The sequence below is a fragment of the Ictidomys tridecemlineatus genome, chromosome 5 (genome assembly GCF_052094955.1).
Source record: "Ictidomys tridecemlineatus isolate mIctTri1 chromosome 5, mIctTri1.hap1, whole genome shotgun sequence".
Classification (NCBI taxonomy): Eukaryota; Metazoa; Chordata; class Mammalia; order Rodentia; family Sciuridae; genus Ictidomys; species Ictidomys tridecemlineatus.
This window is the reverse complement of record NC_135481.1, coordinates 47354094-47370601: the sequence shown is the minus strand read 5'-3', so window position 1 is coordinate 47370601 and position 16508 is coordinate 47354094. Positions and strand designations below refer to the sequence as shown.

Here is a 16508-nt window from a genome sequence, read left to right as displayed (position 1 = left end):
TACCCTTCTTTATAGCTTCTCTCATAAAGCTTGTCCCAACACATATTTGTTTTCTTTTTATTTTTTCTGTTTCAAGCCAACATATATTTTGGATTGAAAACTTAAAAGTTTACCTTATGAGTCTAATTGAAAAACGTTTAACTGAAGATTAAAGCAATCATTATACATGATACTGAGAAACTGTCATGTCATTTGCTCTAGATATCAATATCATTTAACCATCTTCTTCCTAAATATGTGGCCTTCTTTTGTTGTTTAGTATGGTGGTGGCTGCCCTTTCCAGGTTCTTTTAAGTAGCACAGTAGACAGAATAAGCTAGTGTCCGGGCGGCATAACAACTCTTTTCCTAGACTTTACACTCAGTGTCCTATTGTTTTTGACTCTTTCAACCAGGTGCTGGATAAAAATCCCATCTCAGACTAGGCTTCTTGAAAACCCATTCTCAGACGTCATTTAGATTCTCTTTTACAGATAATACCATATGTATCTTTTTAACTGCAGATATAGTTGCTGAATTTCAATGTGAATGCTAAATTCTAAAAATTAATCCCACTAACTGATACTCTATCCTATCCAGGTCATGTCAGAGGAGACACTGAATAAAATGTTTGGAGGAAATCAGTCCACCGTGTCAGAATTTGTGCTTCTGGGACTTGGCCATTCATGGAGTATGCAGGTCTTACTTTTAATAATATTTTTGTTGCTTTACGTGATCATTGTATCTGGAAATATTGTCATTGTGACTTTAATCATCACTGACCCTCATCTCCATTCTCCCATGTACTTCTTTCTGGCCAACCTGTCCTTCATTGATTTGTGGCTGTCCTCAGTCACCACTCCTAAGATGATTGCTGACTTTCTCAAGGACAATAAGACCATTTCTTTTGCAGGCTGCATGTGCCAGATCCTCTTTGTGCATTTTGTTGGAGGGGGTGAGATGGTGCTCCTGGTGGTCATGGCCTATGACCGTTATGTGGCCATCTGCAAACCACTCCACTACTCCACCATTATGAGTCTGCAAAGGTGCATTGGGCTGGTGTTGACATCCTGGACTGCGGGCTTTGTGCATGCCATGAGTCAAATGGCTGTGATTGTGCAGCTGCCTTTCTGTGGCCCCAGGGAAATAGACAGCTTCTTCTGTGACATACCACTGGTGATCAAGCTGGCCTGCATGGATTCTTCTAACTTGGGAATAGTAATGAATGCTGACAGTGGGGTTGTGGTTGTAACCTGCTTCATTCTCTTGCTGATGTCCTACACATACATTCTTCTCACTGTTCACCAGAGGTCTAAAACTGGTGCATCTAAAGCCCTGTCCACCTGCAGTGCCCACATCACAGTGGTAGTGATCTTTTTTGTGCCTTGTATGTTCATCTATGTGTGGCCACTCAACATCACCTGGTTGGACAAATTTCTTGCTGTATTTTACTCTGTCTTTACACCACTCCTCAATCCAGCCATATATACCCTGAGAAACAAAGAAATGAAAAGTGCTATGGAGAGACTTAGAAACTACCATATGGATTCCAAATGAAGTGAAATGATTAGTGCCTGAGAATTTCATGAACACTTTAAATTGGTAAGACAGACCTTATAAAATAGGTTGAAAGTATGAGCCTTAGTGTTCCTGTCTCCAGATATAGAAATGGGCTTACTAAAATATAGGAAAATTCAATACTTAGTAGTTAGCCAGTAGAACACTAAGAATTATTACTGAAATCAAATCTACCAATCTGGGAAATACATCTACTCAGTTTTCCTACAAATAGTTAAACAATAATCTAAAATTTATTTCTCAACAACATGCATTCATTTGGGTTGGTAGTATCTTAATAAACTCCTCTTGGGTTTTCTCTTAACCTTATTTAAAAAATAAGCACTTATTAATATTGACCTCTTCTTCTAACTTCCATTTACATTTTGTCAGAATACAAATTATTATTTTTTTCCTTAACAAATATTAACAGTAGAAAAAGACATAGAATGAACAAGTGTCAGGCTGCCCTGTACAGGAGCTAGGCACATCCCCTCAGCCTTGAGAAATGGGGGTATTAAACTGGGGTTCCCAGCTGTGCGAAGAAAGTGGGTCTAACAAGGAAGTGTAAGGAAGTGCAAGGAAGTGCCTTGGCTTGGGAGTTACCCAATGGGATTGGGCTACCCACCTGTTTCTTGTAACACAATCCCTTGCCTGATTTAGGTGGAATATGCTATTGAATGTCTTTTATGTCTTTTCCCTAATAAATAGGGGGGGGTTCAGGGTGCACTCGCTCTCTTGCCTCTCTTGCTTTTTGTGCCCTTTTCAGTGCTGTCCAGTGTAGGAACTTGACCTTTGAGGTTGCAGCTTGCAGAGCCTTCCTGACCCCCCACAAAAGGTACTTCTGTGTCCGTGTGGTCTTTTCGTTGCCAACCCAAACCATGCGGAATGACCCTGATTCAGTTACCGGGGAGATGTGGGTGGTAAACAAGGGTGATAAATAATATAAAGAAGAACAATGGACATTACTTCTATGTGAAATTCATTAACTCAATACAAGTTAAAACAAACAAACAAAAAAAGAAAACTAATTCTGTTTCCATTGGTTATGTCAGTGTCGAATACTGCAATTTAATGTTAAATTATTAATTATTTGTGTGTAATTCAGAATGGAAATCAACATAAAGGCAAGAACTGGTTCTTTTTGTTTTCTAGGTGTGCGGTCATGTTGAATTTGTTTATTCTTTTATTTATTCATCCATTCACCCTGTAATCATTCATTAAGCCAGCTAGGCATCTATTACTCAATCTTCCTTTCATTTAACTATCCATTTCACAAATATAAGTAACAAATAAACAAAAAAACAAAATTGACTTTGAAAAAATCAGGGAAAACACTCATCAGAGAAAGGAAGTCCTTTCTGTAAATTGTTCCTGGACAGCAAGATGCCATATGAAGAAGAAAGAAACCAGACACCTATCTCTCTCCCTATACAAACAGCACCTCAAAATGGATCAATTATTTAAATGTACTACCCAGTTCCATGAAACTACTAGAAAACATGGAGGAAATGCTTCAGGACACTGGTCTGAACAATAGTTTTTTGTATATAATCCCTTGCTGCTACACATGACTAAATCAGTCAGAGTCACTCCAGGTGAATTGGGTTGGCACTGAATAATCTCACAGACACAGAAAGTACCTTTTTCTTGGGGTTTAGTCATGGCTTCTCTGCCCCAGTTCCCAGAAGAGAGGCAAGGAAGGCTGGCAAAAGAGAGAGAGCACACGTGAGACCATCCTGTTTATTGAGGTGTCAGAGACCAGCTCCAACAGGGGGTCTCAGGAGATGAAAGGATAGTGAGGAGTCAGCGAAAGAGGGGGTGGAGAAACAACACAGACACCAAAGTGAAGGTGTTGATCCCAATCTTTACTTGTGAAGTTGATCATATATATTTTTCATTTTGGCAGGCTTACAGTACTTTGTGGTTACAAAACAGGAATCATTATTCAAACAAAACAAAATATTACGTAGCTACAATTAGAATAGAATAATGTATCTTGGCTTATGCATAAACAAGCATTTGTACTTTCAGTTTGCATTTTGTTTTGAGCTGTTTCTGCTTAGTTAACTTTTAATAATAGTTATAAATGTCCCAAACTATTGGCCTATACCTTGACTATTCTTTCTTGACTTACTGACTGGAACTGGTGCCATGGTTACGGCAAGTAGTTGATTTGTTATTAATTTTAATCAAACAGAAGTAAGAGCACAAACCATTGTGCACAGGAACAAGAACAAGTTGCCCAGTACTAAGCACTAATCTATCTTCTTAACATTAATTTTTCTTCTCTAGATTTTAATTTAATTTCTCAAAAACTTCCTTGACAGGAATACAGGGAGTTTTTCTTTAGACATTAACAATTTACACTCCACAGCTGAATCATTGCATTTAGAGCAAACAGATCTATGCTTTAGAAGTAGTTACATTAATTGGGAAAGTCATGATTTTTCCTTTATACTTAATGGTCATATGAGAAATCAAAACTATACTTATTAAAGGAATACAAAAACAAATCAGCCCATTCCCAGAAACATACTGCGCTCCTCCAGAGGATGGACGCCTTGCGCCATCCACCTCAGTAGGGCCTTGCCATTGCCTGAGTCAGGGGAGGGGCGCAGCATTGAGGGGCAGACCTTTGAAAGTTTAACCCAAATAAGGCAAGGGATTGGATATCAGGGGGTTGCTTGGTGATGTCTCACAGTCTGCAGATTGACTAACATCTTGGGAGGCTGCACCCATTTCAGGTCCTGTGTGGATCTAAGGCAGAGGGAGGAGAAAAGGACACATACATTGCTCAGCCCAGTCAGAGAAGCAACATCAGTATAGTCTCCTCATGTGCTCAAATTCTCATAGCTCACACACAACCCATGGATGGCTCTCGACAATCCTTAAAGCACAGGCAACAAAAGTAAAATTGTCAGATAGCATTACATGAAACAAATCAGATTCTCTGTTCATGATAAGATAAATTCTAATAAATGATGTTATAGACATGCCAATTACTGTCAACTCATCGTTGCATATATGGACTGAAATGTCACTATATCATCCATAACTATGTTTAATTATTATATGTCAATTAAGAATAAAAACATATTAAAAAGTAAGAGTGAATGTCAGGATTAGTAGATTAAAAATCATATTAAGGTTAATCAATTTCTGGAAAATTGACAGAATCTTTTTCACTTCACAATTTCTCTTGCACCAGCCATGCTGTAGGCACAATGCGAACTAAGTTTTACCTCTTTATTTTGTGAAAATACAATACTTAATCCATGGGGATGGAATATGTATATATATATATATATACATATACATACATATATATATGTATATGTATATGTATGTATATAAAATACATAGTAAATTAAAACATTTTAATGAGTAAATGGTGTCCACTTGTTGCATTCAAATTCTCATATTGGTTTATGTGCATCATTCAGGCACACTTCATTGGAATTTAACAAGTATTTCCCAAACCTTAAAATCATAAATAAATATTTATTTTATTTCTTCCAGAACAAATGTGGTTTTATTGCATATATATGCAAATACATATATCTTAGACTTAAGGATATAAAAGTAAGAATTTTTTTTAAGAAGAGACCAATCATGTATCCTTCTTGCACGAGGGGCCCTAGGAAGTTTTATCAACATGCTTAGCTACCCAGGCACTGCTCAAGATGGCAGAAAATATTGGTGTAGTGTTTGTTCTGCAGGAATGCAGGATACTGGAGTTAGGGGGGTCATGGAGGCTTCAACCGAGATTTCAAAGAAAAACCTGGGAGGCCAGATAAAAGTGCATCAGGGTCAGAGTTTCTGCAGGCATCCTGAGAAGGCGATGCATGGCATGGAGATGTGAAGAGTAAATCAAAGCTGCAGTGGAGACACCCAAGATTAAGAAATGCAGTAGCATAGAATGTCCACTAAGGAAGGCTGCAGAAATTGAGATGAGACAAATCAACAGAAAAGCCCACTTGGACTGCAACTAACATGGCAGAGCTACCCAAACACTTTGGACCAAATATCATCATGCCATGTGCCCCAGATGCCCAATGTGGAATTATACAATTTGCATGCCCAGTTAAATTTTAGGCTTCTTCCTGGTAGAAGTGTGGCTCTTCCCGATGTAGTATATAATCACAATTAAAAAAAATAATCATAGTAATACTTGAATATATTTTTTCCTTATCTTTACTTATCACAGGTCTTTGATTGTAGTTACAACCAACATATCATGCAAAATCCCCTGCAGTTCCATATTTTAAATTTTAGTCATTTGGTATTAAGCAATATTCCCTATAGTCATGATTTATATTTGTGGAGAGAAGTCAATGCAGAAATAGTTTTGTTAAATAAATTGAGCTGTGAATTTATAAAAGAATTTAATTTCTTTGTATCATCCAATTGACAACAGAATTGTATTTTTTTTATTTATATATTTGAATCTATATCTATATTCACCATGGTGTATTCATGTGTATACATGGGAAAATTATGTCAGATTTCTTACACTGCTTTTACTTTTCCTATCCCCCCTCTCTTCCTTCCACTCACTATTGTCTAATCCACTAAATTTCTCATTCCCCACCCCTTTTATTATGGGTTAGCTTCCACATATCAGAATAAACATTGGATCTTTGGCTTTTGGGACTATCTTATTTCATTTAGTGTGATAGTCTCCAGCTCCATTTATTTACTTGAAAACGTCATAAAGTCATTCTTCCTAGACACTTTAATGTAGGAACTATACTAATAGCCTTTTCAACATCCCAGAGATTTTTGATTTATTGTATCGCTAACTTCTTTTGACTCTAGAAAAAAATCTTTTATTTCTCATCTCATTTTTTCTAAGATCAATTACTTGTTCAAAAACATAGTTTTTTGATCTCTCTGTGCTTATGTGTTTTCTATAATTATTCTTCCTGCTGAATTCTAATTTCATTCCACTTTGTTCTGGTAAGATGCAAGGAATTATATTGATTTTTTTGTGTTTGCTTAGACTTGCTTTGTGAGCTAAAATATTATGTATTTTGAAGATATTTCCATGAGCTGTTAAGAAGAAAGTAAACTCAACAGTTACTGGATGAAATACTCTAAAAATATCTGTTAGTCCATTTGATTGATAATATTAACTATGTCAGAATTGCCTTTGGTGATTTTAGGTCTGTATGACATTATGAAGTGTAATAATTACCCATTATTAGTCTCCTGGCAACTTGTTAAGACTTAATGTCATTTTTTTAATGTAATTAGGTGTAATTATGGTTGGGGCATAAATATTGTTCTATTTTCTTCTTGGATTATTCCCTTTACTAGTGTGTAGTGACCCTTTTTATCCATTCTGATTAATTTTTGCTTGAAATATGCTCTGTTGATATGACAATAGCTATTCCTATTTGTTTTCAGACTCTATTTGTATGGAATGTTCTTTTCTATTCTTTTGCTTTCTGTCATGTATATCTTTGCCTATAACATAAGTCTTACAAAACAGCTGTAGGTTTGTGGGGTTTTTTTATCCATTCTGTCAGTCTGCATCTTTTAATTGTAGAGTTGATATTATTTATACTCACAGTATTGTGAGATGTTTATTATTTCATGGCATTTTGATTTCTCTTTTCACATATTTCATTGGTCTTAATTTTCAGTTGCTTAACTGGTCTTCTGGAAAACTTTATCCATTTGTGAACTCTGGGGTTTGTTTATCAGTTCTTCTAGATGTAGGATTTTTTCAGTGTGGTACTGGCTCAATTTATTTTACTTTATCCTTTTCTTGAAAAATTTTTATGTCTCTTTTGATTCTGAATGATAGCTCTGATGAATATGGAAATCATGGTTGGCAAATGTTTTCTTTCAAAGATAGAATTATCTTTTTTGAAGCCCTCATGAATTTTAGAGTTCAGCTGAGAAGTCAGAAGTAAGCCTTATTACTTTACCTCTAGTGTGACCTGATATTTTTCTGTTGTGGCTTCTAACATTCTATTCTTTTTATCTATGTTAGGCGTATTGATTATGGCATGTCTTGAAAAGATCATTTTTGATCTTGTGTATTTAGGGTTATATGTCTTCTGTAGGTAGATGTCCATCTCATTCCTAAGTTTTAGAAAATTTTTTTACCATTATTTCTCTGAAAAGGTACTTAATGTTATTAGCCTGTATCTCCATTTCCTCCTGATGCCGAAGAACCCTTAAGTTGATCTCTTAATGATGTATCAAAGTTTTTTTGTAAATTCAGATCATGTCTTTAATTTCTTTTATTTATTGCTTACTTAGTGTTTAAGTTTATATATCATACCTTCAAGGTCTGCAATTCTGTTTTATACATATCTAATCTCTTGATGATACTTTTAGCTAAATTGTTATTTAATTTTGTATCTTTCATTTCCAGGAGTTCAAATTGTTTTTTTTTCAGAATCTTTTTCTCTTCATTGAAATTGTATTCCTTAGATCTATGTTTAGCTCATTGAGCATTTTAATAATCCATTTTTGTAGTCTCTGCTGGAATTCCATCCCTGTCTCTATCTGCACATGTTCAAGATCTGGATTTTGTTGGTCTTTTCATATTTATATGCATATGTACAAAATTGATCATATTTTTCTTTAAATGCATACATTTTATTTAATATTAATAGTGCCAAAATTAAGTCATTTCAAAATCTAAAATGACAAACTAAAGTTATTTTAAAAAATATTAATAAATTTTGCAGAGGAAATATACTAAAGGTAACTCAATAATTTGACCTGTAAAAACTCAAATTACCGTAGGTAATACTAAGATAAATCAGATAGCCAAGAATATCTGACTAATTAGACAATGTTGACAGGAATTAGGGCACTCCATTTCTACCAGGTTTGTTTTGTTTTGTTTTGTTTGGTCTTCATATATAGCACACATATAGTTTTTATGATTAGATATCTCTTGTAAACACAATAAAAACCTACTGAAATTGAAACAATGCTTGGGTGAATATGAATATGTCACCAGATCTCAGTTTTATGTATAATTATAACAAACCAATTAAAAAATATAAGGGATACCAATAGTAAAAGAGTACTGGGGAAGGGAGCAAGGAAGGGAACGGGAAAATACCCAGGAGCAAAATGTAGTCAATTGTCAGTATATTATATACATTAGTGAATATGTCACAATGAACTACACTATTATGTATATTCATTATGTACTAATGAAAAAAAAATTACATCAAAGTGGATATGATTATGTTGATCAAGTTATATATAAGAATTGAGAAGACATCTCATTATTGCTCCATGAAGAGAAGAAAAAACAATTTCAAATATCACTACTTAATGCAGCGATTTAGAATAATTCTCTCTGAATATTTGAACTAATTTAAGAAAAATTGATATTAGATCTGCTTTAAATGTTTGGTAATAAACCTAAGCAATGAAGCCATCTGATATAAATGTAGAAGTAAGAAATTTTCGTGTTGTATTATACAGTAGAGTGACCTCATATAAGAAGTCTGTATATATTTAAATGGTAGGAAAACATATTTTGAATATTTTCACCATAAAGAAATGAAAAATATTTAAAGACAGCTATATTTCAGTTGATTTAAATATTATACAATGTGTATGTGTAGTTAAATGTCTAATGATACCCAGTTAAGAGGCATGATTTTTGTGTTTTTCTTTTATTTTTTTAGTATACATTAATTATATGTATTAGTGGAGTTCAGTGTTAGGTTTCCATACACACGTGCAGCTTGCACTGACCAAATGCAATTCACTTCCCTTTGTCCTTCTTCCCCCAACACACTTTCAAACATCTACTAGTCAGTATTTTATATTTAGTCCCATTTCTTAGTTTCCAAACATGAGATACAACATTTAGTTCTTGCATTTTTGTGTTTGACAAATTTAAATTTAATTTAATTTAAAAGAACACTTTTATTTAAAAAAATTAATTTTTACCAGTGACATGATTCAGGTGAGGTTACTTGTCTTCTTGTTCTAATTTTTACAGTACACAACAGTTGATATCACTCTTAACAAAGAATTCCCTATAGGTATCTAAAATAAATTATTTCCATGAAACTTCTGTTATGTGAGTAGGTAATTTTACTCAAGAGACCACTTTTGTTGGTGCATATATGTCAAACTGATAGAAAGTACTTCCACAGATACTGCCTCCACCCAATATGGATGTCATCCCAGGCACACATCAGAAGAGAAGACTTAAACAGAATCTGATCTAAGAGGAAAAAAGTGTGTTTAGTAAGTCATTCATCTCTTTGGTCTTCTCCTTTAAGATAATTCTGAAAATATTTCTTTGTATCTATTTTAATTATACCCACTACCTTTGGAGTTGAGAATGGATTCATTAGCTCCTAACATTGTCAGAACAGAATTCAGGTGTTTTGTCCTCCCTGTTCCTAATGGAGTTTCTGTGGTCTTAAAAATAGTGCACACAACACCAAAATCCACTGCTACAGAGATGCTCTCAAGTCTATGTACCTAGATCACATTTCTGTGATAAATACTCAATGTGACAATCTTCAGCTATTCTTGTTCAAACAATCTCTCCTATTTTATATAATTATTTCATATCAGAGAAACAGCATTCTGTCAGATAATAGTTCACATAGAGATAGAAGAAACAAAGGTTATATATTAAGTGACATTACCATAGAAATAGTATTAAAACCCTTAACCCAAGTAAGTGAACATAAGTGAGTAGAACTTAGACTTTCTCCCTGCATACTTTACTAAGTATGTATCTATTAAATTGTCTGAGTTCAAGATTTTCTTTGTAAAAATAAAAATACTAACAACCTCAGAATTTTAGGACTATTTCATAGAAAAACATTATAGAAGAGCACATATATAGAAAAGGATGAAAACTGTGTTGCTTATTTTCATAATATCTCATATTTATAAAAGAACAACAAAATGTCTCATTTCCCTAATTTTTCAATTTTAACGTATCCAGAATTATATTTACTTTTTTAGGAGAATTTTGTGTTTAAAGTAAAAATTTCAAAAGTGCTTTAATAGAAAGTCCTTTTGCCTCTTACACATCTTCTTATAGCATTATTAACCACTTTTGGGAAGGGCAGAGTGAAGGATGAAAATGATAAGTTCCTGGAAAGCAAGAAATATGTCTGATATATTCTTTCAATCTTTATTCTATAAGATTGTTGAGTATGTGTATGTTAATTTAGAAAAAAATGTAAGTAGTATATATTTTAAAGAAAATGATGTTATATATTTGCTTACAGGAAGCACCAAAAATACATGAACTTAAAATAATGAAAATTAATTTATAAAGTCAAAAAAAGAGAAAGAAGCTATAATGTTGCTCAATGTTGTACATATCTGTGCAATAAAATTTCTGTCAAATTAGTTTTGGGAATTTTACTGCTTTAAATACTACCACAAGGAACAGAGGAGAAATCACTAATAGTCATTAACATTCACTGAGGACTAAAATAATTGAAATTTTCTGTATGTTTTATGGTTCATCTTACACATCTTCTTATAACATTACTACTGTCACTCTGAATCCTCTTTTCACAAATTAGGAAGTTAAAACAGAACGAGATTTAGATTAGTAGATCAACAAGAACTAGAGTTTGATTACAGACCATTGTGTGACTAAGTAAAAGGTCAATGACTATTCCATTCTAAAAATTCTCCTACAAGTTGGTTGCTAATAATAGAGTAATATAATTAACCTACTAATATTATGACTATATTAACAATTCCAAAATTTATGAGAAAGGAATATGGTTTTTGTTGCTAAATTGTTTCATAGGAATGTACAAAATCATCTGTTTAGCAATATCCATTGTCAAGCACAGTTGAAATATTGCTTTTTCTACCCAAAGTATAGAACTAGTTGTTTAAACATTATTCTAGGAAAAGTGTGCATTGATATGAAATTGAAATTCAAGATAAAGTTCAGATATTTCAAGTTTCTCAATGCTTATAAACCATGGCAATTTCTTGAAAAATTTGGTACATCTTTTCTATTATAAAAAATATGTCAGTGGGTTGTGAGAGTATTATAATGTCTCCTTTCTCATATTAAGTATGTATGTTACTAACAATATTATATTTAGAAAGTTTTTCTCTCTTTCTATCCTTAATCCCTAATTTAAGCCTCTGAATTCCCAGTGAAAGGGAAAGGAAAACTAGTGCTCAGGATGAAACCCTTGTTCAATTCATTGTTCACCTGTTCTCCTTGGCTGTTCTATTTCAAAGAATAAAAGATGAAATACACAATGGAGAATCATCTTTCCTCTCTATAGCTTGAGGAGTATTGTTCATTTACTTAGGAATTAATGCAAGCCTTGTCATTACTCTATTTGGAGAACAATCTATGATGACATGTTTACTCATCACTAATAGTCAAACATTGGTCTTGTTCACTCATGTGGCATTTATTATCTTAGAAAACACAGATAGAAAACATCAGTATCTCCTCTGGTCAGAAATCATAAAATTTCAAAACCTAAGCAATTTCTAAATCCACCACTAGTTGAAGATAAATATTTACTAATGATAAGCTGGAATTATAAAGAACTTCCATTCAGAGTTCATTAAATCAAAATCTCAGTTTTAGTTGCCTTCAACTTTGAACAATCCATTTTTGATGACACTACACTGTTATTTTATCTAATAAACTTAATATGCCACATGAATTCCATTATACTTTAGATTTTAATTAATAAGAGATTATGTGCCTGATTTTACATCAGATCTCCATATCAAGATGTTTATTATACACCTTTTTTATAGCTTCTCTCATAAAGGTTTTCCCAACATGTTTAAGAAGGAAAGCCTAAAATTTTACCTTAGGGTGTGTAATCTAAGGCTTGAAGTAATCATTACACATAATACAGGAAAGCTATAATGATGCATCAGGTTATTTCTACAGGATTTCAATACCATTTGACTGTCATCTTCCTGAATATGTGACCTAATTTTTGTTGTTTTTAGCATGATGTCTGCTACTCTATCCAGGTTCCTTTAACTAGCATAGTGGAAAGAAGCTAGTGACCAAGTAGCATCACAACTCTATTTCTAGACTTCACCTTCACTGTCCTGTTTTCTTGACTCTCAACCCAACACTGGATAACAATCCGATATAAGACTCCTTAAAAAGCCATTTTCAGGCATTATTTGTATTCTCTTTTACAAATAACGCCATTTTCAGGTGATGAATATTTCTCTTTAACTGCAGATATAGTTGCTAAATTTTGTTATGAACACTAAACTCTAAAAATTAATGCCCATTTCTCATCCCACTAATGGATACTCTAAACTCTCCAGGTTATTCCAGAGGACACACTGAATAAAATGGATGGAGGAAACCAGTCCACAGTGTCAGAATTTGTGTTTCTGGGACTTGTTCACTCATGGAGTATTCAGGTCTTACTCTTCATGGTATTTTTGATGCTTTACCTGATCATTGTATCTGGAAATATTGTCATTTTGACCTTAATCCTCACTGACCCTCATCTTCATTCTCCCATGTACTTCTTTCTGGCCATCTTGTCCTTTGTTGATATGTGGCTGTCTTCAGTCACCACTCCTAAGATGATTGCTGACTTTCTCAGGGAGACTAAGACCATTTCCTTTGCAGGTTGTATGTGCCAAATTCTATTTGTCCATTTAATTGCAGGAAGTGAGATGGTGCTCCTGGTGGTTATGGCTTATGACCGCTATGTGGCCATCTGCAAACCACTCCACTACTCCACCATTATGAGCCTGCAAAGGTGCATTGGGCTGGTGTTGACATCCTGGACTGTGGGCTTTGTGCATGCCATGAGTCAAATGGCTGTGATTGTGCAGCTGCCTTTCTGTGGCCCCAGGGAAATAGACAGCTTCTTCTGTGACATACCACTGGTGATCAAGCTGGCCTGCATGGATTCTTATGACTTGGGAATAGTAATGAATGCTGACAGTGGAATTGTGGCTGTAACTTGCTTTATCCTCCTGCTGATATCTTACACATACATTCTTCTCACTGTTCGCCAGAGCTCTAAAACTGGTGCATCTAAAGCCCTGTCCACCTGCAGTGCCCACGTCACAGTGGTGATGATTTTTTTTGTGCCCTGCATCTTCATCTATGTGTGGCCCCTCAACATTACCTGGTTGGACAAGTTTCTTGCTGTGTTTTACTCTGTTTTTACACCACTCCTTAATCCAGCCATTTATACACTGAGAAATAAAGAGATGAAAAGTGCTATGAAGCGATTTAGAAACTACTATATGAATTCCAAAGGAAATACATAATGCTGAGAGAACCATAAGCAACTCAAATTGCAAATACTTGACCTCATAAAATAGTTTAAAATTCAAAGATCCTGTTTATTTATTTAATAAAATATAGGCAAATTCCACATTTGTTAATCAGCAAGTAGAACACTGCTAATCATTACTCTAAAATTCACCCTAATGATCTGTCTACATAATAAATCTCATATAATCAGTTTTCCTGTGCTTTTAACCTTTTAAATAAAAATCTGAAATTTATTTTAGAAAGGCATGCCTCTCTTTTTGGATAGATAATATCTTTTTTATTCTTTTTTTATTGATTTTTTAAAAAATAAATGACAGTAGAATGTATTACAATTCTTATTACACGTATACAGAGCAATTTTTCATATCTCTGATTGTATATAAAGTATGTTGATATCAATTTGTGTTTTCATACTTGTACTTTCGATAATGATGTCCATCACATTCCATTGCCCTTGCTAATCCCCTGCTCCTTTCCTTTCCCTCCTATACCTTTTCCCTATCTAGAATTAATCTATTCCTCCCATGCTCCCTCTTCCTACCCCACTATGAGTCAGCCTCCTTATATCAGAGAAAACATTTGACATTTGTTTTTTTGGGATTGGTTAACTTCACTTAGCATTATCTTCTCCAAAGCCATCCATTTACCTGCAAATGCCATGATTTTGTTCTCTTTTATTGCTTAGTAAAATTCCATCGTGTGCATATGCCACAATGTTTTTTTATCCATTCGTCCACTGAAAGGCTCTAGGTTGGCTTCACAGTTTAGCTCTTGTGAATTGTGCTGATATAAACATTGATGTGGCTGTGCCACTGTAGTATGCTGTTTTTAAGTCTTTTGGGTATAGACTGAGGAGAGGGATAGTGGAGAAAAGATAGCATCTTCAACAAATGGTGCTGGAAAAACTGGAAATCCGTGTGCAACAAAATGAAATTAAACTCCTATCTCTCACCAGACACAAAACTTAACTCAAAGTGGACCAAGGACCTAGGAATTAAACCAGAGACTCTGTGTCTAATAGAAGAAAAAGTAGGCTCTAATCTTCATCATGTGGGATTAGGCCCCAACTTCCTTTCCTTAATGAGACTCTTATACCACAAGAATTAAAACCAAGAATCAATAAATGGTTTGGAATCAAATAAAAAAGTTTCTTCTCAGCAAAAGAAATAAACTGTGAGTCTACATCCTGGGAGCAAATTTTTATCCCTCACACATCAGATACAACGCTAATCTCTAGGGTATATAAAGAACTCAAAATGCTAAGCACTGAAAAAACAAATAACCCAATCAATAAATGGGCCAAGGATCCAAACAGACACTTCTCAGAGGAGGATATACAATCAATCAACACATATATACAAAATTGCTCATAATCTCTAGTAATTAGAGAAATGCAAATCAAAACTACTGAAGATATCACTTCACTATAGTCAGAATGTCAGCTATTATGAAGACAAACAACAATAAGTATTGGTGAAGATGTAGGGAAAAAGGTACACTCATACATTGCTGGTGGGACTGCAAATTGGTGCAGCCCATATGGAAAGCAGTATGGAGATTCCTTAGAAATCTGGGAATGGAACCACCATTTGACCCAGTTATCCCTCTCCTCGGTCTATACCCAAAAGACTTAAAAATATCCTACTATTGGATAGAAAATATCTTAATTTATTTCTCTTGAATTTCCTCCTAGTTTCATTGGGGGAGGGGACCACATTTTCTTAGCATTAACATCTCCCTCAAAACTTCCATATACATTTTGTCAGGACCCAAGTGAATTATTATTTTTTCCCTAATGTAAATTTACTTCTAAATATTAATGCCAAGAAGCAAGGAAATATCAACAAAAGATGAATAAGGTAATATACTTCATACTGAATAACAGTGGATGTAACTTCTATGTGAACTTTAATACTCAATAAAATTTAAAACAAAGAATGGAAACTATTGCTGTTTTTCTTGGTTATCTCATTCTCAAATATTCATGTTTATATTTAAAGTTTTAATTCTTTATGTAAAATGTAGATTTGAAATCTCCCTAAAATCTGGAATCAAACCTTGCCTGTTTAATTTGTTAAACTGAAATCAGTACCTGCTTTAGTGGTTAATATATATATAATACATATTAAATACATGCATTTTATTTTATTTTATTTTTTTTAAATACATGCATTTTAATCAGTCAATGGTGTCCATTTGTTTGATTCAAATATTCATAACTTTTGGAAAATTTCAATACGTTCCTTTGCATTTTGAAAAATATTTCCCAAACCTTCAAATCATTCACTATTTGTCTTCCATTAGTATAAGTGGATTAAAAATTAATTGTTATATCAATAGTTATTTTCTTCAAAGAAAATATAATTTACATATGCTGATTTTATATCACTTTTTTTAAAGAAAGTGGAACAATACTATGCTGTTATATTCCTTGCCTCACAACTCACTGCCAAATATGTATTGCCTTACTTGATGTTATTATTATATCCAATTTGATAATAAGAAAACAAACCACTGAAATAGGAATTATATTCTTCAAAATAGTACAACTTTAGATTTTTATTTTTCTGGGAAACATCAGATATCAATATGATTTAATAGGCAGCTAATTTATTAAATAATGCTATATAATAAAATAGATAATTTATTTCTCACAAAGGTGGTGAATAAATAGCTATGTGTAGATAAAATACCATAAAA

The 16508-nt window shown here is 33.7% G+C and overlaps 2 protein-coding genes across 2 annotated transcripts; both read left to right on the top strand.

Annotated features, from left to right (window-relative positions):
• The first annotated feature begins 604 nt into the window (after positions 1-604).
• LOC101966307 (olfactory receptor 4K14) lies at positions 605-1534 on the top strand. Its single transcript, XM_013366275.3, has one exon. It carries the CDS (start codon positions 605-607, stop codon positions 1532-1534), a length of 930 nt encoding a protein of 309 aa, XP_013221729.3.
• An 11325-nt stretch (positions 1535-12859) lies between these two features.
• On the top strand, positions 12860-13801 carry LOC101966597 (olfactory receptor 4K14). Its single transcript, XM_005342474.3, has one exon. The coding sequence runs from the start codon at positions 12863-12865 to the stop codon at positions 13799-13801; it is 939 nt and encodes a 312-aa protein (XP_005342531.2). The 5' UTR covers positions 12860-12862.
• Positions 13802-16508: the final 2707 nt, after the last annotated feature.